At 51.1% G+C, this 24981-nt stretch overlaps 2 protein-coding genes across 5 annotated transcripts in view; one reads left to right on the top strand and one right to left on the bottom strand.

The window, feature by feature from the left end:
* Positions 1–1110: 1110 nt before the first annotated feature.
* LOC145540628 (serotonin N-acetyltransferase) lies at positions 1111–13103 on the bottom strand. Of its 2 annotated transcripts, none has more exons than XM_081575490.1 (4): positions 12921–13103; positions 2409–2644; positions 1963–2117; positions 1111–1610 (listed from the first exon to the last, which is right to left on the bottom strand). In XM_081575490.1, exons 1-4 carry the CDS (start codon positions 12953–12955, stop codon positions 1305–1307), a joined length of 732 nt encoding a protein of 243 aa, XP_081431616.1. In that variant the 5' UTR covers positions 12956–13103; the 3' UTR covers positions 1111–1304. The 2 variants fall into 2 exon arrangements, with proteins under 2 accessions (XP_081431616.1, XP_081431617.1); XM_081575491.1 differs by lacking the exon at positions 12921–13103 and adding an exon at positions 11991–12432.
* UBE2O (ubiquitin conjugating enzyme E2 O) overlaps positions 12564–24981 on the top strand; it is a 50775-nt gene continuing 38357 nt past the window's right edge. Inside the window, exons 1-2 of one of the 3 annotated variants that reach the window (XM_081575470.1) lie at positions 12564–12650; positions 12700–13127. In XM_081575470.1, the coding sequence (XP_081431596.1) occupies positions 12717–13127 (411 nt within the window). In that variant the 5' untranslated portion in view covers positions 12564–12650; positions 12700–12716. Of the gene's footprint in view, positions 13128–24981 lie in introns of all 3 variants that reach the window. The other 2 variants (XM_081575471.1, XM_081575474.1) reach the window with 2 other exon arrangements.

The raw sequence follows: 24981 nt of genomic DNA, 5'->3' as shown, positions 1-24981 counted from the left end.
GACACTCGGAGCCTGTGCATCTCTGCAGCTCAGGCCGAGGCCCTGACAGACCCCCCACTGCCCTGCCGTTGGGACCACCTCCTGGGGATAGGCTCCTTTCTTCCAGGGTCCTGGGCTGCTGCTCAGCCCCCACCTGTGGCTCTGCTGGTACGGTCCCCTCCCCGCTACTGCGAGTGCGCCCCTCCAGGAGACGAGGCTGGGGTTCCCGCCGCGTTCTCAGCTCTGCCTGGCCATGGCCCCCTGCCTGTTGCCCCTCCCCACAGGAGAGTCAGGGTCCGCTGGGCAGAGGGGAGGGCCAGCTGGGCAGAAGCAGTGCTGGGCTGGGGGTACAGCACTCAGTCACTCTCTATGCCTCCCTGTTGCAGCCTAGGGGAGCAGAGACCAGAACCTACCCCATGACTCGAGGGTACGGCACACTGTGCTCATGATTGTCCAAGTAAACATGCCCAGCGGACATTCTTGGGGCGGCAAGTACTCCCTGCCCCGCTTCACTGCCTACCCCAGCGTCCGTTTCCCACGGAAACAAACAAGATATTCCTGATCAACAGCAGCGCCTTAACTTTACTTCCTCTTTACAGTGCGGTAATCCAACCCCCGCACCGTATAGCGATTCCCTAATGATCTCATGTGACTCCTGCCAATAAAAGTGAGGCTGAAAGGAGCCATTTTGTCTTCCTGCCATGGAGAGCAGGAGGGCCTCCTGACTCACCGCTGGCCAAATTATATGTGTCTGTCTTTTCATTACGCGCTCACCCCCATTTCAGGTCTATCTCACCCGCTGTGCTGGACACGGCACCTGCCCTCAATCCTTCACCCCACACACGATGGGGTGGAAGTCACTGTGGGCAGAGGACCCAGGGCACCTGGGGTGGTGGGGAAGCTGGGAGGTGGCCCCTGTCCTTCCCTGCTCCCGGCTGCCCCCACTCCAGGGATGAGGACCAGAAGGGGCAGCCCTGGGTCTGGGGGGATAAGGGCTCTTTGGTGAGGACGCAGAAGCAAGGCTCCAGGATGCCTCCCACTGTCCCCAGTTCACGGAGCCAGCACGTGTGGGCGCAGTTTGGATGCAGGGGGTCCGGAGGGCCTGGCGTGGACAGAGAGAAGCACACAGTATTTATGCCCCAGGAGAGCACCTGGGCTGGGAGCAGCTGCCCCGCCTTCTCTTTATTTCACCCATCTCCCTGCTCCACCATCCCCTGGGAATCACCGTCTCCCTGCAGACCAAGCAGAGCCGGGGGACGGCAGGGCAGAGAAGGGGACCGACCGGGGACTGGGTAGGAGCCCCCAACCATGGGCTCCCTGGGGGGTCAGCGGTCACTGTTCCGGCGCAGGGCGGCGTGGCCCCGCAGGGAGCAGTGCATCTCCGTGAAGGTCAGTGAGCCCACGACGATGGCACATGGGCCCACGGGATGGAAGCCGAACTTCTGGTAGTAGGGCACCAGCGCGTCCACGCACATGAGCATGGCCCGGCACACAGCTGGCTGACCGCCCACGTGGCGCAGGTAGCGCCAGAGCAGGACGGAGCCCTTGCCCTGCTGCCGGAAGGTGTGGTGCACGGCCAGCACGTGCAGGTGGGCGGTGCGGCCCCCGGGCCTGTGCAGCGTCAGTGACTCCTGGGGGCAAGAGACTGACACAAGTCCGCATCGCCTCTGTGCACCCCAAAACCATCCCCGCTGGGCCAAGAGCAGCTGCCCCTGAGAGTCTCCAATCAGGCCCCTACTATCCAAGGAGGACCTCAGATTGGGACCTACATTCCCAGCACTATGGCAGTCCCTTCATCAGAGACGTGAGACCCCAAAGGACTGTGCTCTCTTGCCAGGAGAGGACCCACCATGTGCTCCTGTGTTGGATCTGGAGGAAGACATCCCAGCCTCCCGCTCCTCCCCCAACTTCTGCCTCCATGGGAAGTGGTGGCCTCTTTTCCTGAGGCCTTCCCGGGACCGGGCAGGTCACCCCCATCCTCACCTGAGTAAGTCTCTCCTCGTCCCACAGGGAGCCGATGATGAAGGCCACGAGGCGGCCCTCCATGAACCAGCCCAGGGACAGCTCGGGACACAGGGTCAGGAAGTGTCGGACCTCGTCCAGATTCAGGGGGCAGTTGCCGCAGACAGAGATGAAGGCTGCATCAGGAAGCACGAGTGGGTGACCCCCTGTCCACTGAGCATCTGCTTGGACGCTGGGTGGGCTCCCCGAGTCCCCAAGCCTCCCCCGGGAAAGCATGGGATTCAGGGCTGCTCTTCCCCCCATTCTCCTGAGACACACATGTGCTCCTGTACACGCACAGAAACACACCATCAGATACTCTGGGGGCCCGTCTGCCAAGGACAGGGGACTCCAGGGTCTTCTCCCCAAGGGCAACAGCGGCAGAGTTCAGCAGAGTCCCAGACCCTGGGGGCGGGGGGGCTGCTCACCCTCTCGTTCAATCTCAAACACCCCGGCAGCATCCTCTGGGGTGAGGCACCGAAATTCATTGGCGGGGAGCGTGTGGCGCCGCTGGCGGCCTGGGGACTCTGGGATCCCAGACGGCAGGTGCAGAGCCGAGGGCTTCAGGCAGTGGACGCTCGGTGTGGACATCCTGGGTGCGGCTGCCACCCAGGGGATCCCCAGCTTCAGAAGGGCCCCTGTGATGAGGAGGGTCCCTCTGCACCTGTTGGAGAGGTGCGATGGTCAGGGGTCCGGTCCTCATCTCCCATGGGGCCGTCCAGGGCGATGGCACCTCATGCGTCTCTTGTAGGGGAAGTGGAGGCGGGAGTCTAGGGGCTAGAGTATCAATTCCTCCTGCCCTGTGCCTGCTCACTGGCTCCCTGGGCCCCTTTCTCACTCCCTGACCCCTGTTGATGTGCAGTTCTTAGGGGCGGCCATCCCTCCCTTACAAAGCTCATGAGCTGCATGTTGCCCTGTCCGCCCTCTGCCTCCTTCTCTCCTCTCGTCTCCAAGCCCCAAGCAAGGGACTCCTGCTCTCAAATTCTGGGAGCCCAGGGTCCAGGGTTCCGCTTACCAGGACTCCTGTGTTGCAGGAGCTCTAATGTTCCCCCCACAGAGCTACCACTCCGGGGGCTGTCCACAGCCTCAGGACCAGAAAAATCCAGACACTTGTGATGTTGATCTCTGAGATTTCTAATCCCCCGCCGGCCCTGCCCCCAGATTACAGGCAGATGCAGCCAGCAGGGCTCTGCGCCCCCCACCCCCCGGCCAAGCCCTGTCCCTGCAGGCTGAGGCTGAAACCTCAGATGGCACATGGATGTAGAGGATTACAGTGGATGGCTGAGGCCCCAGGGTTTGGGGGGATGAGCACGAGGCTAAGCCTCGTGGGTCAAGTCTAATCAGTGTCCTGGCACCAGCTGACTGGCACAGGCATTCACACTCTGTCCCCTGGGCAAGCCCGCCTCTGAGGGTCCTCCCAGCTCTGGCAGCCTGAGCGTGTCATCATTTAGAGGACTTGCTCAGTGGCTAATCAGAACTGCAGAACCAGAGGCAAGAGGACAAGGCTGGGTATGGGATGCAAAGTCAACATCATCAGATGTCTCCATGTGGGGACACTGGCTCGGGGGCTTGGTCCCAGACCCCTGATGATGGAGTTCTACTCTATGCCATGGACTCCCTCCAGCACCAGCCCCCTTGAGAGGGTCCTGCAATCCTGGCTCCCCCGGCTCTGACTCAGCTCACCTCTTGCTTCTTCTCCCCAGCTGCTCCCCACTAGGGGTTCCATTGTCACCTCTTCCACCAGATCTCCTCTGGGGCCCCCCAGCTTACAAGACAGGGCTATACACTTCTGGGTATCGGCTGTGGCTGCCCGCTAGGTCTCTCCCACAGGCTCTGTGGTCCCAGGCAGGTCCGGGGCAATGGTGGGCTCCTGCTCCAGAACATTCTATGACAGTGGAGCCAGGTTGTCGAGAGCACGTGGATGGGACCTGACTGCCCACCTTCCCAGCAGAGCCTCCCTCTGAGCCAGCTGAGCCCCCACCCCACTAATGCTCTGTAGCAGTGAGATGACCAGAACAGACTTGGCTGTCCACACGACAGAGTGGACATCGGATTCTCAATATAGGAAGGACGTTTTAGGGTCTGTGTGTCCCCACAGGGATGCTGGGGGTGAGCTGGGGGATGTTCTCTCTGGGTGGAGTAGGGGGGTGCAGGATGAGCCATTAGTGGGGAGAAAGGTGAGGAGACGAGCAGACCCCAAGATCAGGACACATCCCAGAACCCAAGTACTGGACAATCAGCAGCATCTCCTGCAGCCAAGCGTGGAGACAGGAGCTCAGTTTCTCCTAACAAGGACACCCCCAATGACCTTGATGAGTCCTTCCAGGAGAAAGAGGTGGGGGAGGGTGGGGGACAGATGCAGAGGAGCCACTTTATGGTGACAAAGCAGAAGCAGCAGCAGGGCAGAGGGCACTGGCAAAAGGTGTAACGACCTGCTGGCGCGGTCAGGGCTGGAAGCCTCCCCTCACCCAGTCCACCCCACCCCCAGCACAGAGCCTGCTGCAGCTCAGCTGCACCTGGAGGGCCTGGCACAGGGTGGGGCAGCACCTGCTCCCCGCCACCATGTGACTGTTGCCCGGTTCCCACTGAAGGACCCCAGGGAATCCACCCGGGGGAAATCGAAAGGTGGGACCCACGACAAACTCCAATGATGCCTCTGAGACCCCAATTTTCCCACCAGAGCAACTGAAAGGCCCAGACAGGCAAGGAAGACAGTGCTGTTTTTTGGTGGTTTTGAGGGCGGCATTCTTCTCTCATTCTTCCCCTGCACAGCGGGCACAGAGCACATTTTGCCTAATCATATTTACCTTTCCAGCCTTCCCAGGTGGCGCCGTGGTAAAGAATCCACCTGCTGATGCAGGAGAGGCGGGTTCGATCCCTGGGTCAGGAAGAGGAAATGGCTACCCACTCCAGTCTTTGCCTGGAGAATCCCATGAACAGAGAAGCCTGGTGGGCTACAGTCCATGGGGTTGTAAAGGGTCGGGCATGACTGAGTGACTAAGCAAAAATTCACCTTTCCAACCTTAACCTGTCACTAGCAGGTTCTCCAGGGGATGGAGACCGAGATGGAGAATTGTGTGCAGGAGGTTCACTGGGCAAGCTCCCAGCAGCTTATAAACCCCTGGAAAACAGAGATTGCATTGAATGTGCGGCAGTTAGCTGGATACATAGACCAGGATTCTGTCAGCTAGGTGTTGATTTTTCTGCTGGTGAGGATGACACTTAGCTCCTTGACTTCCTGTGGACCTCTTTTGAAGCCTCCTTTGGATAGATAGGCTTCTGAATGTGGTTCTGTCCTTATTTAGGGTTTTCGGTATCTGCCATGGTGCACAGTTTCCTCAGGAACCTTCCAGACCTTTCTGGAACAGGGGTGTCAAAAGCAGGGAGTGATCGCCACCTCCTGGAGAAAGAAGGGACCTACAGCTCCCTAAGGATCTGGAGCCCAGCTGTCCAACAGAAAGATCCTGGGAGCCCCATACATGCTATTCAGTTTTCTAGTAAACACATGAGAAGATGCCAAAAGAAACAGGTTAACTAGATTTTAATAAGATATTGTATTTAACCCAGTAGATAAGAAGTATTGTCATTTCAACAAGTAACCAATATATAAAATTATTACACATATTTCATATTCTGTTTTTTTCCTTTTTATACTGAGTCTGTAGCTTGATATAATAAAACTATCTTGAATCATAAAAAAAGAGTACATAGTACAAAGTTGTGGTATGGTGTGGTGCCAATTATATGTGAATCTATACTTGAGGACCCTTTTGTTTTAAAAAAATTATCATTTCTATATTATATAATTATATATTTATTATAGAATAAATACAAAATACAGATGAAAGATGACCAAAAAAGTCGTGTGTATTTTACATTTACAGCACATGTCAGTTCAGACCAGCCACATTTTTAAATGATGCCTAAATAACTTTATTTATTTATAAAATATTTATTTATTTGGCTTCACCAAGTTTTAGCTGCAGCATGGGGACTCTTAGTTGTGGCATGTGGGATCTAGTTTCCTGACTGAGGATTGAACCCATGTCACCTGAATTGGGGGCACCGAGTCTTAGCCACTGGACCACCAGGGAAGACCAAGATCAGCCACATTTCAAGTGCTCAAGAGCCACATGTGCTTAGGGGCTACTGCAGTGGGCAGCGCAGATCTAGAGACTAAAGTTTAATGAGACAGCAAAATCTTGGGGAAGGGGCAGCACATATGTATGTGTGTGCATGTGTGTATACATGTGTGTGTAGGGTGAGTGTGCCTGAGTGAGGTGTGTGTCTAGGAAAAATGGAGAGCTGGGGATTTGAGCAAAGACAGAGGTATCCAGTGACCTATCGGCATATTCAGGGCCTTGGAGAGAGGTTGGCTTGTTTTGCACAATCATTCAACATAAATAATTTTTTAAATTTGAAGTATACTTGATTTACAACGTAGTGTTCATTTCTGCTATATAGCAAACTGATTAAGTTATACATAGATAGACATTCTTTTTCATATTCTTTTCCATTATGATTTATTACAGGGTATCGAATATAGTTCCCCGGGCTATACAGTAGGGCCCTGTTTTTTATCTGTTCTATTTGTAAGAGTTTGCACCTGCTGACCCCCAACTTCCAATCCGTCCTCCCGCCCCTCAGCAACCACAAGTCTGTTCATTCTCTATGTCTGTGAGTTTGTTTCGTAACAAAACTCTCTTGAGCACCTACTATGATCAGACCTGTGCTAGATGCTGGAATACAAAGGTACAAAGAAGATACAGTCCCACAGGAGAGATAGGCATGCAAACAAATGGCCCTAAGAGACTGAAATAAATGCAATCAGGCAGGTATGACTAGGTAAGTGGAGGAATAAGTGGGCACCACGGGGCTCTTGGAAGACGTCACATGATGAAAAGGAGTTCTTGACGCAAAACCACAGGTTGAAGTAGAGGAATAAAAAATGACAAGCAAAAGTACAGAGGCACCGGAAAGTCAGGATCCTGGCGTGAGCAGCTGAGGCTGCAGCATGCAGCGTGAGCACTGGGTGCAGAGGTGGAAGGTGCGATAGGAGGTAGCTGGGAGGAATTAAGGAAGGAATTCATGAAGGGCCCCGAGTACCACGCTCTGATGGACCATGGGGAGCCACGGAAAGACACTACGCTGAGAAGTCGGATGGTGGTGTTGATATGTCAGTCTTCCGGGAACAGGGTGGTGAGGGATGGAGATGAACTAAGAGCAGCAGCTAACGTTGATCAGGCTCCTACAGTGTCCAGGCACAGGCAAAGCACCTCCGATTCTTCATGTCAGTTAAATTCTAACAGCCTTATCTAGTAGGTATTGCTATTATTCCCAAAGAAAACCAAAGGTCAGAGAAGTAAAATAAGTTGTCCAAGGTCACATAGTGAGTCAGCAGCAACACAAGCTTCAAACCCAAGCTCGTTTAACTCCAGAACCTCAGCCTTAACCACTGCACCATCCCGTCACCCCAGCCCCATCCGACCCTTCCCGTGAAGCAGCCGGGGGCTATTTGGGTGTGAAAAGGGAGGGTAGAGGGACCATGTCCTGGGCTTAGATGACTTACAGAGCTCCACATCGAGGGCTGACCCTCAGGTGGCCAACTTGGTACCCAGGTAAGTGTTCCTGCCAACAACCTGGATGAAGACTCTGGGAGAAGGAAGGGGTTTTAGGGAGAAGATGCCACTTTGCTCCCATGGCTGGTCATCCAGGAAGCTCCCATGCTTTGGTGGTGGGGAGTTGGTGATGAAGAGCATAGTATGGTTAAGCCACAGCAGCCCTGTTCCTGTTCTGCAGCTGGTCTGGGAGATTTGCTGTCCTTGGGCCCTGAATCCTCAGGAAGGAGGGAAACAGGATGAGCCTGCCAATCCTGGGCTCTCACTCACAGCTCACCCTTTCCACTGTCACCCCAAGCACAAAGGGTTTCACCCAGTGGACTGCAACCTATCCTCATGGTCAGGAGTGAGAATGGCCAAAGACCAGCTGCTCCAGGTCTTCATTCCGATTGTACTGCAGGGTGACCTTGGGCAGGTCCCGCGGTTAGTTCACCCAGGGCATCAAAGCAAGGAGGAGTGAGGCTCCAGGAGCAAGAAGAGCCTTTTTAAATTTTTTTTAAAGATGGTACTGATGAACCTCTGGAGGAGGAAATGGCAACCCACTCCAATGTTCTTGCCTGGAGAATTCCATGGACAGAGGACCCTGATGGGCTACAGAGTCGGACATGACCGAGTGACTAACACACACACACTCACACACTGATGAACCTATTTGCAGGGCAGCAGTGGAGACGCAGACATAGAGAACAGACTTGTGGACACAGCAGGGGAAGGAGAGGATGGGGATGAATGGAGAGGGTAACAGGAAACATAAACACTACCAAATGTAAACTAGATAGCCAGCGGGAATTTGCTGTATGACGCAGGGAGCTCAAACTGGGCTCCGGTGACAACTTAGAGGGTTGGGGTGGGCTGGGAGGTGGGAAGGAGACTCAGGAGGGAGGGGACATTTGAATACTTATGGCTGATACATGTTGATGCATGGCAGAAACCAACACAATATTGCAAACCAATTATCCTTCAATTAAAAATAAATTAAAAAAATTTTTTTGACTGTGCTGGGTCTTTGGTGTAGCACAACGGCTTAGTTGCCCTGCAGGGTGTGGGATCTTAGTTCCCCAACCAGGAACTGAACCCATGTCCCTTGCATTGGAAAGTAAATTCTTAACCACTGGGCCAGCAGGGAAATTCCAAGAGATCACGATTCTAGAGCAAGCCACTGGTGGACCTCAAAGGCATTTCCCCAGCCAGCCACTGAGGGTGTGGGAGGGCTTCCCAGGGCCACACCCTTCCTGCCCTCCTTTCCCAACCAAAGACCCCAGTGCTGCAGGCAGCCTAGAGCTCCCAAACACTCACTGCAAGGTGGCAGGGCCCTCTCTGGGCCCATCTGGATTTCCCCCTACGCGGAGGTTTGGAGAGGCCAGGCAGGGCAGAGCTCTGGCAGGGGGCAGTGTGGAGCCCATGCTCACTTGAAGGTTCTGGAGAGGTCGCTATGGCCAGTTAAGACAGGGAAAGACAGCCTGCTTCAGAGGGATCTGTTCACTTTGCTGCCAGGTCCACTGCCTCCTGCACCCAGCCATCTCCTTAGCAAGGGGAGTGGCCAGGCTGGCTCAGTTTTCAGCAGGCACATTTGTAAATAAGCAAAATTCTCCCGAGAAGTATCTTTATTCTCCACGAAGGGCTAAGTGTGAGGCCATGAGAGAATGGGGATTCTCCGCTGGGGAATACAGATCTGTTTTATTTTATTTTTTTCCCATTCAACAATTATGAAAATAAAAATCAGGCAGTCACTTCCATCCAGGTTCACCCCCACTGCTGCTGCTGCTGCTAAGTCGCCTCAGTTGTGTCCGACTCTGTGCGACCCCGTAGACAGCAGCCCACCAGGCTCCCCCATCCCTGGGATTCTCCAGGCAAGAACACTGGAGTGGGTTGCCATTTCCTTCTCCAATACATGAAAGTGAAAAGTGAAAGTGAAGTTGCTCAGTTGTATCCGACTCTTAGTGACCCCGTGGACTGCAGCCTACAAGGCTCCTCCGTCCATGGGATTTTCCAGGCAAGAGTACTGGAGTGGATTGCCATTGCCTTCCTCCCCCCACTAGCCAGCCTGGAAGTGCAAAAGACTGTGGCTAGGGGCTTGGGGTTTGGGAAGGAGTCAAGTCTCACACCTTGTCAGGAGCATCTCAGGGCTGAGTGAGGTCACTGAAGGTCACTAGGAGGTGGGGAGGAATGTACTGAGCTTCTCTTTGGAAAAGGGCTCAGATGCAGCTCAAACTGGGGGCAATAGACAGGGCTTTGAGATAGCCCGGGCAGGTAGGGGCCAGAGAGGGCTACTCGCCCCACCCCAGCTTCAACTCCTCAGGTATACAGAGGAGAGGATGGGAAACTGGCCCAGTGGAAGTTTGGAACCTCACACCTTTGATGTACCCACCAAGATGGTACTATTACTGAGTGCCAGTGCTTACTAGCACCAGGTTACACATATAAGTGTGAGGATCCACCAGCTTGAAACAGGTTGAGCAAGGGAGGGATCCGCATTTGAAATCAAGGACTCTTGCCTACAACCTAGCACACTCCTGGTAGTGGTGGGGGAGGGGGGACAGCACAGTCTGGGGCGGTGCTTCACAAAGTGGGGCTGATACTTCCTCTCTCACAGGTTTAATCTATGTAAAGATGGGTAATCTATGTAAAGCACTTATCAGAGTACCTGGCATTAAGTTACAGCTCAATACATGGTAGCTATTATTAGCCATTATTATAAGAAGCTGCAGAATAAACATGGCACGTCTTCCTGGAGTGCTAATTTTACTCAACGATTAGGGAGGAAAGAACATTCTTATTATATTAAAACAAACACTGGCATAAGCTGGAGTAGAATGCAAAACTCACTTAGATTTTTGACATCAAACAAAGATCTGCCCTGCCCCTTCTAAGGTCTTGCTCACCCCCCATCCCTTGATGGATACAGAGACCCTGAAGGAATTCCCTGGCAGTCCAGCAGTTAGGACTCTGAGCTTTCACTGACAAGGGCCAATGTCCATTCCCTGGCTGGGGAACTAACATTCCACAAGCCTGGTGGCCTGGCCAAAAAAAAGACAAGCCCCTTAACTTGAGTCAGGAAACCTGGGTTCCAATCTGACTCTACCAGTTACTACCTTGAGCCCTTAAGGCACTGAATTCCTTGGGCCCTGTTTCTCACTGGTAAAATAGAGTTAATTACACCTGTATCCAGAATTGTGATAACAAATAAGATCATGTGAATGTGTCTGCCACAGTGCGGGTCAATAATCGGTTATCGATAAATGTTAGGTGATCAGGGGCCAAGGAGACAGAGCAAAAGGGACTTGGTAGATGGAACAGAAGCTACTATGTCACTGCTACTAAGCCGCCCAAGTCTTTATGGGGAAAGGAGTAGGGAACTGTATCCCTACAGCAATAATTCCAGATGGCTATTCTGCACTGTGGTCTGGGATAGGAAGGCCATGATTTGGGAATCAAGCTTTGTCTCTCAATCATATCCTCATTTCCCTTTAAGTCTTTTTTTCCTATACCTTAGTATGTGAATTTTCCAAGATATAAGTCCATTGACAACCACCCCATGCCCAGTATTATATTAATACTCTGTAAGTACTTAACTCAGGGCATCTCAAGTACTCAGGTTGCCATCTGCACTTCATGTGTGTTCTTTTTTTTTTTTAATTTTTAAAACAAAATGTTTTTCCTTTCATGAATGCTCATAACTTTTCCATGAGTGTAGTTCTATATGCTTGGTAGCCTATAAACTACCCAATGCCTTTTTTGAAGAACCTAAATACTGAAATATTGATTCATCTTGCTAATTTACCACTGATGGTCTTGCAGAAAATTGTGAAAAAAATGATTTTAACTGAGAAACGTTAGGGCCATATCTTGAGTATTCCTAATTTCCTTTCAACAACCCAGTATGAATATGTCCTCTGAGAATGTATCTAAATCTTTTGGAAGTTACTTAGGAGAGACACATCAGTATAATTACTTCTGTTTTATAATTACTTTTAATATTTTAAAATGGAAATCTGGAGCAGATCGTAAGTCTAAGAATTCTGCCAGTCTAGAATGTTAGTCTAGGTAGGGGGTTCGAAATATTATAATAATGTAATATATAAAAAATTTCTTTATTGGTTAACTATATACCAGGCACTGTTCTATTTCACTTAATCCTCTCAACTGCCAGATGACAGAGGTACTGCTATTACCTCCCCAATTTTACAAATGAGAAAATTAAGGTGAAAAGAAGTTTATCAGCTTGCTAATTTTATAAGGTTAGTAAGTGTCTATGCCCAAAATTGGAATCGAAGGCTTATACTCTTAATTACCTCTCTCTGCTCCTTCTTGCCATGCATAAGCCTCAAGGAGCTTTGAAGTCATCTAGATGAGTTTAAAGCCAAACCATAGGGGCCACTAACACTTGCTTACCTGTCCGATCTTTCTCTGGCATTCCTTCACCAATTCCTTGACCAGTCCCTAAGGGGTCATACCTTCCAGGCTTTGCAAGGAATTCCCTAATGCAGTACACTGTAGATACACTTTATATTTAGCCTTGCTTACAAGCTGCCTTGGAGTTGCTTTTAAGCTATTTAATGTGTGTATGTTTCGTCTTCTCAACTAGACTGTAAACACCTAGAGGACAGAGGCTGTATCCTGTTCCTTCTGTATCCCTCCCAGTGCGTAGAACTAGACCGTAGACGTCCAGGGAGCTCATTAAGTGCTGCGGACCATCCTCCGTCCCACTTCGACCCCTCCCCTCTTCCTCGGTAAGCACTCTACTTCCTCCTCCTGGGTCCCCACCCCTGCCTCCTCTCTCCCTCCTTTCACTCCCTCTGCCCCCGCCCCGCCCTCTCGCAGTCCATCCTTTCCCACCCCGCCCCTCGCACGCGGCAGAATCTCCAGCGTCCCCTAGCGACCAGGCAGTAGCCCCTAGCAACCGCATCTCGGTTCCCTGACGACGGCGGCACGCAGGCCACGTCAGCGCGCCGTGGCCCCGCCCCCCGGCGCCGCCTGGCCCCGCCTCCCCGTGCCTTTTTCGCTGCCGCTGCCGCTCCCGCCGCCGCTGCCGCCGCCGCCGCCGCCGCCGCCGCCGCCGCCGCCGCCGCCGCCGCCGCCGCCGCCGCCGCCGCCGCCCGAGACTCGCGCAGCGCAGTTATGGCGGATCCCGCAGCGTCCGCGCCCGCAGCCCCGGCTCCCGCCCAGGTCCCGGACGCGCCCCCGAGCCCGGACGCAGCCCCCGCCCCGGCCCCGGCGCCGGCGCCCGCCGCGGACTCGGGCTCCGGGCCGTCCTCGGACTCCGGCCCCGAAGCCGGCTCGCAGCGGCTGCTCTTCTCCCACGACCTGGTGTCGGGCCGTTACCGCGGCTCGGTGCACTTCGGGCTGGTGCGCCTCATCCACGGCGAGGACTCGGACTCGGAGGGCGAGGAGGAGGGCCGTGGGAGCTCGGGCTGCTCGGAGGCGGGGGGCGCGGGCCACGAGGAGGGCCGGGCCAGCCCGCTGCGCCGCGGCTACGTGCGCGTCCAGTGGTACCCGGAGGGCGTCAAGCAGCACGTGAAGGAGACCAAGGTGCGGCGGGCCGGCGGGCGGGGGCCGGGGGCCCGGCGGGGGACCGAATCGGCCGCTCGAGCCCTGGACCGGGAGGGGAGGCGTGCAGGGCGCTGCCCAGTAGTGGTGCCACACTGCAGTGGGGCCGAGGTGGGAGGACAAGCCTCCGCGGCGGGGACGCTCCGGTGCAAAGTCATTGCACCAGCTCTGGGCCACTGGGCCCCGGGCTTCCCCCACGCGAAAGACTGGCAAGCCCGTGCCAGGCTGCTGCGGTGTCGGCCTCAAGATCCTGTATGTGAACCCAGTCCGGTGGGGGAACTCCTGGGGCAGGCACGCTCTCAGCTTTACACCAGTGCGGCGTTCTGCTGACCCCCAGAGCAGCTACCTACTGCATTGTGCATCCAGAAAGTAAGGCCGTGCTGGTCCGTGCAGGGGAGGGGGGTTGTGGGCATTCCAAAACAAAAGATAGAGGTGAAAATCTCGGCCGACATGAAACCCCAGGAAGTTCACTGGATTGCAGAATGCGTTATTATGGATGAAGAAAACCAGCCCCTTTGTGTTTTAGCTTGTTGCCTCGTTTTAACTGCTGCAGGGAACTTTGAGTAAAATCATTAACAATCAGAGCCCTGATATTAATAGCGCTGGGGGTGCAGGGAGGGATGTGGCAGCTGCTGACTGGGATTGATGATTCTCTTAAGTACAGTTGGACTTCTTGGGGAGGGAAAAAAGACTATAGAACCCTGGATGGAGGGGAGCCACCCATTTGGAAACCTGAAGGATTTGTCTTACCTGAGGCCATTAAGCAAATAGCAGACTCCCCCTTTCATCATCATAAAACTTAAACCGTGAACCAGGGCTGGTTTGGTGGCTTTTCACGTCTTGTTTTCCCCGAATGTGAAGTCCTATCAGTAATTCACAGACACACACGCCTCTTGTATCTTTCACCCCTTTTTCATCTCCTCCTCTCCTTCAAGAAAACATTTCTTGGCAAGAATCAGGCCTGGACTGTTTTAGCTGCCCGGGATGTTGAGTGGTCTGATTTCAGGGGAGGGCACTTTAGAAGTTAATCTGGGTTTCTGACCCAATGGGAGAGGAAGGCGACCTGCACAAGGGGTCTGTGATGACCTGTTTGGCTGGGAAGAAGTCCCCACTCCCGGAAGAGCCTGTGATCCATTTCCTAGTGGCAGAAGTCACTGCTGATACCAGCAGGGTCTTTTTCCCGGCCAGTACATGCGCATCCATGGGCACAGAAATCAGTGCACAGGACCCCTGGCTTCCCCTCAGAAAAATACAGATCAGGCGGTAGCTTCTCTGAGTCAGAGAGAAAATGATAGGTTCACGCAAAAGTATGTGGAATAAATGACCTTTTGCCGCAGAATGCTGGTTAAAAATTACTACCAGTGCTGTTGGGAAGACAGGATTTTTTGCTCTATACGCTGTGTGTGTGTGTTGTCACGCTAGCAAAGGTTGTCACACTGGCGAAGGGTTGCCAGCATCTTTCCATTGGTTCTTAAAAAGTGTTTTCCCTAACCATCTCCTCTAGAGGTTTCTGACTTCTGGGATGGAGCTCGTTGGACTCTGTCAGGGCCTCCTGCCCTGGGACTCAGGGAGGCAGGCCCGGCTCACTGCTGGGAGCTGCCATGTTTATCAGTTGTTGTTCCTGTTCATCTTGACTTTGGTGGTTAACTTTGTTTACAGTTATTCTCAGTCTGTCTCCTCCCACAATGTGTAATTATATGAAGTTTGACTTAAAATAATCTATTTTGGAATTAAATAGAAACTTAAGTTTAAGGCCCCAGGTTGGATATATTTTGAAGCTTCCCTCTTGTGACATGCTTTGAATTTGGTAAAGTCCATCGTGGCTCCAGTGGTGATGTTTTCTTTGCCATTGTAGTTTCTGCCACTTCTGAGCTTGGCAAAAGCTCGGGGACATAGGGATTCTAGGATGGGGTGACACATAGTGCCCATTCGTGGATAGCAGGACCTAGTGCTTCTATCAGGATTTGAGAATAGGTTTATTGGCGGGGAAGAGGGGAGTTTATACCTGGTAGGTAGCTCTCTAGTACCGTGAACTATAGGCACAGATGACCCTGGTCAGCTGAGTGTCTCACTCGTTTTGCTCCTGAGGTGTTGCTCCTGAGCACCCACTAGGGTGGTGGGGTAGGGCCTGGGACCGTGTGACATTATGGTTTAGGAAGATTTTCCCTCTCACTTCCCACTCTTTATATACCCATCGAAGTGACAGTGTGCTGTAAAGACCATTAGACCGAGACTGAGCTTTTAGGTTCTGATTCCTACTCCATCACTAATCTGGTTCTGAGCCTTGAGAACCCAGTTATTGATAGGCCAAAGCAGTGACAGTCTTGGGAAACTTTTCTTTTTAAAGCTGCCACCTATTGCCATTTTATAAATAGTGTCCTTTTAATGTGAATTGTTTGGTAGGCTGTGGAGTGTTTTTTGTAGTTTTCATGTTAATACGGCAGACAGTGAGTACTCTTAGTTTCTTAATTTAAGTTTTTAATGAGCAAATTGAGAAAGAGAGATGAAGAGCCTGGTCAACAAGTCCTGTCCCTTCTTGGCCACTTACCATGAAAGTTATCAACAGAAAAATAAGTCGTTCTTCCTGGAGACTGCAGGATTTATGGTCCGACTCCTGAGGCTTCAAGCAGCCAAAGTTATAAGCTTCTTTAGGACTTAAAAGAGGCATGCAATCTGTGCTCCTTCCTTTCCTTGAGCTCCTGACCCCTTCAGTGTGATAGCTGATTTATCCACTTGAGACTTGTCCCATTTGGCCATGGATCTCCTGTGTGGAGACTTTGCCCTTCTTGAGCATTGGCTAAACATGGTGGGTCATTCTGATCTCCACCTGTCATGGTTGGACAGAGCAGCCCCTGTAAGGAAGAGTGCCAACAGCTGTTTGTCTGAGCAGGTTTAGGGCCTTCCTGTTCACACTCCTTTGCTTTCCCATCTCTTGTGCGTTGTCTGTTGCTGTTAGTCGCCACAGTTTTCAGGGTCTTGCCTGGCTTGAGATTTAATGTCTCTAAGTTAAAGCTGTCTGTTTATGATCACCCTCCTTTTGTGAGGTGTGTGTGTGTGTGTGTGTGTGTAGCATTCCTGATGACAGGTCCCTCTGGAATTGGCTTTTGGGTTTATTTTTGGCCCCTACTCAGGCCAGCATTTCCATGGGGAAAGCTATTTAGGTGTAGCATCATAGTGTGTGAGGTTTGCTTGCCTCGCTGGTCCAGTGTTGGACCCATTAAAAGCAATTGTTCTTAGTGATGTAATAGGAAGAAGTTATGTAAGGTTAACCAAGGTGCAGGACTGAGTGCATCTAATTGCATTTTATTCAGGTAGGATCACAGCCCTGTGGCATCTCACCACTATTCTGTGATTTTAATCTTTGTCCCTTGGCTTCTGGTTTCTAACTCCTAGGCCTCAGTGTCTTCCTGGTTTCTCTGTCTGGCCCACTGCCTAACTCAAGGGCACTTTGACCAGATGAGGGACCTGTGATTGGAAGTAAAAACCCTTGGGTGCCCTTGCTGGCTGTCATCTACTCTGAACGACCTTGGCCTCGTCACTGCCTCCTTTTCTCTCTCTGCGGTAAAATACGAGGTCTGTCTTTCTAGCCACTGAACTGAGCCTGCACAGGTGGAATAACCAGAAGCTTAGCTGGGTGGTGCCCGGAGCAGCCTCTTAGCTGTTGGCAGACACTATCCTGGTGTCCATCAGACAGGGCCAGCCCCACCCCTTCAGGAGATCATGTCCATGTGTCATAGGCTGATGCTCCTCCACAGAGAAGCCAGAAGGCGCGGTTTGTTTCAGTGATGTAGGAATTCCTGTTTGATGATGTTGCAGTTTATGACCTGGTGGATTACACCTTTGATTTCTTCTTGAAGCCTCTTCTGTAAATACTCATGATCTTCACTCCTCTGTTACTTTATAAGAAAACAGTAATGGACATTTAAAGTAACACCTGGCAAAGTCTACCAGCCTCCAGGAGGGGGATGGAATGAATGTGTGTATGTAGGTATATATATCTTCCAGAATCTAGGGGCATCTTTTGAAATTCCCAAAAGACAGGAAATGAGATTATGGATTACAAGGATGGCAGAGTATTGCTTTTGTATTTAAAGATTACATAATGCTTGTTCTTATTATGTTACTATGTGCTGGGCACTCGATAAGTGCTTTATGCGTATCGCTCACTTATGTGTACAACACCCCTGGGAATTAGGTACTATTATTATTATTGTTTTCGAGGAGGAAGCTGAGGAACAGGGTAGTTGTGTAACTTATCCAGTCACACTGATAATAGTGGAGGAACCCAAATACAAGTGGAAGTAAATATAGTTTGCCGTCACCTGAGGTTTCATAGGTCGTTACTAGAATCGAGTACCCCCATCAAACTTGAGTCCCTAGCCCTGTCATTGGCATTAATCGTCTAGTCTTTTCACACTTGGATGTCCCAGTAGAGTGGGAGGGAACCACAGGCAAGCAGAAAGGGCAGGGTGTTGGGATGGGTGGAAGGTGGACCAGTGGCCACAAGGGAGGCCATCTTGGCCAAGAGCAGAAGGGTGGGAGAAACACCCTGTTTGCGCTGCAGGCTGCTTCCCTCCTATATTTGTCATTCATTGCTAGCCCCTTGGTCGTTATCCAAACAACTGTCAGAGACACTTTATTTCTAAAGAACCTGTGAATACCCCTAGATGTTGAGTGAAAGAAACCTATGCAAGTCTGATTCCCTGCCTGCAGGTAACCGGCCTTCCTGTGTTGTCTTAGACAAGGGCGGTGTCAGGAAATCCAGCTTGACCTCCTGCCCCTCTTGCTGGCATCATCACCTTCCCGCTGGGAATGCTGCTGAGTCATGGGTCAGGTTCAGATGGACTCCTTCGGTCCCTTCTCCCGGGTGCAGCCCCTTCCCGTCAGGCTGACTCTGCTCCCCACCTGTTTTTGCTTTAGGACACTAAAGGTCTTCTGGTGCTTTCCCATCCCTGTGTCCCTGGTAGTCCTGCCTTTCTGTTAGTCATTTTCCTGTTCTATCGAGAGGAACTTTTTCTTTTTTTTTAACAACTTTACCCACGGGCCTCATGGACTCCAGTGGAACATCCATGGGGCCAGCGCTTTACAAAAGGGATGCGGGTGTAGTGTGTGATGTGCATTGCCATCGCAACAGCGCTGGACCTGTGATCAGTGCAGCTGACCCTGTGGTCCCCTCAGTTGAATTTATGGCGATTTCGGTGATGAGCGGGTTCTCTTGTAAAGAGCCTTAACCCTTGGAAGACAATCTGTGCTCCTGTTCTGATTGAAAGAAGCTTTCGGAGTTTGTTGCCCAGATTGGAGTGAGAAGATGCTCAAGGGGGGGAAGTGGCCAGCAGGACCGTTGCCAGAGTGCTTTTCGCTTTACACGATGCTGTCACTCACATCGACTAGCAGTTTGGTGTTTTTAACCATAGCTCCTCCCTGAGGCTCCAGCAGCCCAGCGGCTGGATGCCAAACCCTGAGAACGATGAGGTTTTCATGCTCCTGAGCCCACAGTAGCAACTCTTACTGAGCTGGAGCACACGTTCAGAATTGCTTCTCTTGCTGACATTTCTGCCAGCCTCAGGGGGCTCTATTAGGAGCCACCTGACACGTGTGGTTACAGACAGTGAAGAGCAAAACGCTTACTGAAATTTTTTGTAGTTCAGAATAGAACTGAATCATGTTAGTGGATGACCCTCTGAGTGTATCTACTCCAAGGTTATTTGCCCATGTTTTGCTCTTCAGCTACACCCTGTGGTTGAGGGTTTCATGTCCTTCGACCCAGGCTGACTGCGTTGAATGGATCTCTTGGTCCATTGGGTCTGCAGGTCCACTGTGTTCTTCTGAATCAGGATTGTGAAAAAGGTTTTGTGATTTAAACATTGAGGCAAATGATATGCTGTTCAGAGGGGTTCAGCTAGGCGGAAAGTCCTGGGATGCGTGTCCTTTAGGGGTTAAATCTAGTTGACTGGTTGAGGGGTTTTTGGTGTGTTTGCATATTTTGAAAGACTGAAACATCTTCTTTTCTGCAGCAAGATGAAAGGAACAAGACACCAGATCACTTCTGGTTTAAATTGATAGCATAGCTATATCTGGTAAAAATTCATTCTGACTATGACAATCTGAGCAATTAAAAAAAATTTAAGATACTGAGTAGTGCTTTAAATAAAAAACAAGAAAACAAACCACAGTCAATCCTATTCAACAATAAAATGAAAACCCCCAGCTCCTGGAGAGATTTCCTGCAGTCTGAAGAGCATTCTTCATTTGCATCCTGCAAGTGAGAGCTGGTCCTTCACACTCAGCAGCTCTGATGAGGTTCTTCCTCCTAGCTTTCATTTTAATCTTTTTTTGTGGGAGATGCTGTTGTGATGAGGGCTGGCGGAGCTGCCTTGACAGGCATGTCCACGGGATTATACTTACTGGCCCCCTAAGTGCAGGTGGGAAGGAAGACAGACACACACATCTGTGTCTCTTGTGTGGCTTCCGGGAGCATCAGGACCTGACATACTCCGTGCTGAAAGCCTCCCTGACTGTTTGATTACTTGAGGGAGTTTGAGGGCCCTGAAGGCTGATGATGTCATCTTCAGGACAAGGGAGAAAAAGCATCTCACCCTCCCCCAGCGTGCTTTGGGGGCACCCAGCACCCCCGGGTGAGAAAGGGTGTCTGCCTCCATTTCCCTGTGACCGGAGCACCCCAAAGCCTTTCTCCTTCTGGCCTCCCACTGAAGGGTGTGAACAGCTCTTCCGAAGGTCACAAAGGCCTAGGGAATTCCTGGGCACTGCACTTACCAACTTTTTCTCGGACCCTGCCCTGTTGACCCACCAGCCTTGTCAGTATGGCCCATCAATCACCCTCTTAATGGAAACTATTCCACTGAGTTCCACTCTCCTGGCTGTGGTGAATTTTTCTCTCTTTTACCTTCTTTCTTCTTAGGAACTTTTGGCGATTCCCCTCTCTGGGCTTTTCTTCAGCCCTCTTATCAGCCTGCTGTGCTGTGTGCTGGGCTCAGTCGCTCTGTCCTGTTCGACTCTGGGACCCCGTGGACTGTAGCCCACCAGGCTCCTCTGTCCATGGGGGTTCTCCAGGCAAGAATCCTGGAGTGGGTTGCCATGCCCTCCTCCAGGGGATCTTCCCGACCCAGGAATCAGACCCAGGTCTCCCACATTGCAGGCGGATTCTGTATCTTTACCGTCTGAGCCACCGGGGAAGGGCTGCTGGTACCTGCATGTTCGTCCTTACTTGCACACTCCCAGCTGCTTCCTTGATGGCTCCATCCTGTCATCTAGAACCTCCGACTTTGCAAGTGTTAAGTGCCCTCTCCACCCGCAAGTCTGGAATTTTAAACATTTCTTTTCCCAACTTTTTATTATGAGACAGTTTTAAACGTACAGAGAAGTTGAATGACTAGGCCAGTGATTACTAATTACCAGCCACCATGAGTCAGCAGTTAACCTCGTGCCAAGTTTGCTTTATCTATGTCTGTAAGAGTATGTAAATACGCTTCCTCCAGAGCCCGTGGTGGTTCAGGAGCAGACACCGCGACGCTCCCCTCCGAGTACTCCAGTGTACATCTTCTAAACATCAGAACATTTGGGATCATTTAAAATTCTCCTTTTTGGGCTCCCATGCTGACCCTTTTCCCTGTTATAAATAATGCTGCTAGGAAAATGGGTGTACAGATATCTCTTGGAGATCTTGTTTTTCAGTTCTTTCGGGTATATACCCAGAAGTGGGATTGCTGGATCATATGGTAATTCTATTTTTACTTTTTTGAGGAGCTGCCGAACTGTTTTTCCTTTGCAGCGATACCATTTTACATTCCCACCAACAGGGCACAAGGGTTCCAATTTCTCCACACCCTAGTCACATTTGTGATTTGTATTTAGTTTTTTGATGGTAGCCATCGTGCTGGGTGTGAGGTGATACCTCATTGTAGTTATGATTTGCAATTCTCTAACGATTAGATTAGCGGTGTTGGGCGTCTTTTCATGTGCTTATCGGTCACTTGTGTGTCTTCTTTGAAGAAACATTTATTCAGGTCATCTGTCCATGTTTGACTTGAATTGTTTTCTGTTGTTGCTGAGTTTTAGGGATTCTCTCTATATTCCCTGGTAGCTCAGTCAGTGAAGGATCTGCCTGCAATTTGGGAGACCTGGGTTCGATCCCTGGGTCAGGAAGATCCCCTGGAGGAGGGCATGGCTACCCACTCCAGTATTCTTGCCTGGAGAATTCCATGGACAGAGGAGCCTGGCAGGCTACAGTCCACGGGGTCGCAAAGAGTCGGACATGACTTAGCGACTAAACCACCAGTCTGTATTCTGGATATTAATCCTTCATCAGATATCTGATTGCAGGTATCTTCTCTCTTCGGGGGTGTTGCGCTTTGCTCTCTTGGCAGTCTTTTGATGCATAAAACTTGTTTTAATTTTCCTGAAGCCCGAATTGTCTGTGTTGTTTGCTTTTGTTGCCTGTGCCTTTGGTGCCAGGCCCCGTTCTCGTCTGTCGTCAGATCTTTGTTGGAAATGCCCCTTGCCTGCCCTGCGTGTCCTCTCTCCTGCACTGGTTCGCGCTCTGACTGCCCCAGCCCGGACGCCCCTCCTGGCCCGCAGACCCCTTTTCAGCCCAGCATGTCGGCTGAGCTCCCGGCTGAGCTCCCGGCTGAGCTCTCCCCCTGCCCCCCGCCCCCCAGCCTCCGGTCCTGCCTTCGCGTGTCTTCAGGGCTCCTCACCTACTTTCACACAGTCTCCTGCCCCTTCAGTTGACTCCGGCTAACCTGACCGTCCCCCCCAGGCCACCTGTGCTGTCCCCTGCATCTCGCACCCCGTGACACTCATACGACACCCTCGCTTTCTCTCCTCGGATCGGGCGCTTCTTGAGAAACAGGGCTTTCTGTGAAAGCTTACGTTTCGAATGACTCACATGGAGGAGTGAGTAACTCCTTCAATTAAAAATGGATCTAACCACCCTGTTTACCTGTGGGGCTGGGGGGAGTAGGGAGAGCGTGGTAAATGATCCCCAGTCACACCTGCGAAAGCTGATGGCGTGGAATCAGCTGGCTCCTATTAACGTAGGTTCTTCTGACACAGTCAGACTGGGGTGGGCGGGCCCGAGGACCTGCAGGTGGAATGTCCTCCCTGTGATGCAGAGTCTGCTGGTTGGAACTAACTACCCTTTGAATTGGACTGACATATAGGTGCTTAAAAACCCTGTTGTAGTAGATTCAGTTTTTTAATCTACCCCCGCACCCCAAGTTTTAAGTGTATATATATATATATATATCTGATTTAGGGTTCTTGTCTCCCCTCTGCTTAGTCTTCTAGTAACAGTGTTAATGCCAGAGCAAAAGATGGGCCACAGGAGGGAAGGGACATTGAGTTGCCCTCGATAAGCAGGCAGTGCTTTCAGGTCCGAGTAGCAGAAAAACCTGTTTTCTTCCCCTCTACCCTTTTGCCTGGGCTTCCCTGGTAGCTCAGACGGTAAAGGATCTGCCGGCCAATGCAGGAGACCTGGGTTTGATCCCTCCATTCAGGAAGATCCCCTGGAGAAGGGAATGGCAACCCACTCCAGTATTCTTGCCTGGAGAATCACATGGACAGAAGAGCCTGGCGGGCTACAGTCCCTGGGCCTCAAAGAGTAGGACCCGACTGAGTGACTAAACACACACACACTCCCTTTTGCCTGCTGACTAGTATTAATACGCAGCTGTCGCTAAGACGTGTTATTGGGTTTACTTTCTTTTAAGAGTGAGTTGTTATGAGTAGAATGCAACCAGTCCAAGAGGAAAAGGGCTGAAATTGCTGTCTTGTGTCCAACCCGTATCCGTGGATTGCCGGCTGTGTGCCAGCCAGCGTCGTGGTTGTTTTGAATGTGTCATCTTTCTCTTTCCCTAAAGTGGCAGAGACCTGGGTTTCCCAAGGGCTCAAGCAGGTGATGCCCCTCCAGTAATGGCACCAGGGGCAGAGGGTGAGGACATTCAGTCTTGGTTGTGCTGTGTCTTGGGTGCCTGAAAGCATCCTCGTCAAGAGAGATACCTGCTGTGGAAATGCGTATTCAGTCTGTCCCCCATCTTTCTTTTATTCTTATCATTGTCCTATTTCATGTCTGCATTTAAAAAATAAACTCCCTTGAGGTATATGGGAAAGTTGCAAGGATCATGGTATACCCTTCTCCCAGCTTCCCCCAAGGTTGACGTCTTATGTAATACGGTACATTTGTCAAAAGCAAGAAATTAGTCCTGGTTCCACAGCATTAACTGAAATACACACTTCTGTTTGGATTGGTTTTCCACTCATGTCCTCCTTTTGTTCCAGGATCCATATCTACGACTCTGCATTGCACTTAGCATAATTGCCTTTTGAATGTTGGAAAAACCGTTCTAATTGCTCTTGCTCTTTATCTAATCCACACTTCATCCTTTGCCCTAAGAGTCATTGTACTGAAGAATTTTGCTCAACAGCTTTTGATGCCGAGAGAAGGGGTCAAGCTCTCTAGAAAGAGACAGTTGGAAGCCACACGTAACTGTGGAGGGCGCTGGAGGAGAGCAGAGGGCAGCAGCGGGTGGACAGGTGAATGCAATGGCATGGGAGTGTAGCCTGCAGGGTCAGGTGTGCAGGGAAAGTGCAGGCTCAGTGGCCTCTTGTCAGTCTCTGTGATCATCACTGAAGAAAAATCAGTGGGGTTATTCTCTTACTTGTCTTAGATGGATAGTTTGTTTTGTTTTGTTTTTTTCTGACTGCTCAAGTTATTTTTAGTTACTTATAATACTTAGTACACAGTTGCAAGAACATACAAAAAATTGGTTTAAAAAAGTCACCTGTAATTCCACCACTCAGGTATAACTGCTGCTTATCATTGCAGTGGATGGTTATTCTAGTCTATTATGAGCGTATCAATATTTGTTTACAAAAGTACATACTGTGCTTAATCCTGGCTCCACACCACTTAACAAACTTAAAATGAACCATGTAAATGGACCATTTGCACGTGTCCAGGGGAGTTCAAGTTTGCAGTACTTGTGTGTTTCCACAGAACAGTGGAAGCTTTAAACCCAGAGAGTCTTCTTCTCTTTGCTGGTCAGTGTTCTGGAACACACCATTCCCACAACAGGCAGTGTGGTCTGCATGGAAACCCGGTCACATTTGTTGCTGGGCAGGCAGCCCCACCTGCTTTGATGTACACTGATTCTCTTGGGCTCGAACCTAAAGACTTACTGCCAGGTTGTATTTTGTGAAGTGAATTTTTAAAATTTATTTATGTATTTTTCGCTGCCCTGGGTCTTTTCGCTTTGTGTGGGCTTTTCTCCAGTTGCGGCGAAGGGGGCTGCTCTCTAGTGGCTGTGAGGGGCTTCTCGCTGCAGAGCCTGGGGCTCTAGGTGCTTCGACTCGGTACTTGTGGTGCACGGGCTTAGTTGCCTCACGGCACGTGGGAGCTTCCTGCAGCAGAGACCAAACCCATGTCCCCAGCATTGGCAGGAGGGTTCCTATCCACTGAGCCACCAAGGCAGTCCCCAGATTGTGTTTTAGAAACACCACCAGTGACAGAAACTTTGGCCACTTTGACCTTGCTCCAGCCTTGGGGTCTCAGTTCCGAACGTTCTGTGGAACCCAGGGTGGACGCTGGTGCACTGTGGACACCTCGCAGAGGCTTGTTCAGCCCTTCAGGGTCCTTTCCTCTGTTGATCAGCTCACCCCATAAACTAGTCTTCAGATGCGATTCCCCATGCTTTCTGCATTCTCTTTATTAGAATTGTCGCCTGTACCTTGGGGCCTTCATATTCTCCCAAGTTGGGCGTTCAGAGGCAGATATGTTTCTTTTTGGCAACATTTTCATTTCACAGAAAATTTTTGATAG

Source organism: Giraffa tippelskirchi, chromosome 3 (assembly GCF_054371585.1).
Source record: "Giraffa tippelskirchi isolate mGirTip1 chromosome 3, T2T-mGirTip1v1.2.pri, whole genome shotgun sequence".
In the NCBI taxonomy this organism is placed as follows: domain Eukaryota; kingdom Metazoa; phylum Chordata; class Mammalia; order Artiodactyla; family Giraffidae; genus Giraffa; species Giraffa tippelskirchi.
The sequence above is the reverse complement of the archived record's forward strand: the minus strand, read 5'-3'. Positions and strand labels throughout refer to the sequence as shown.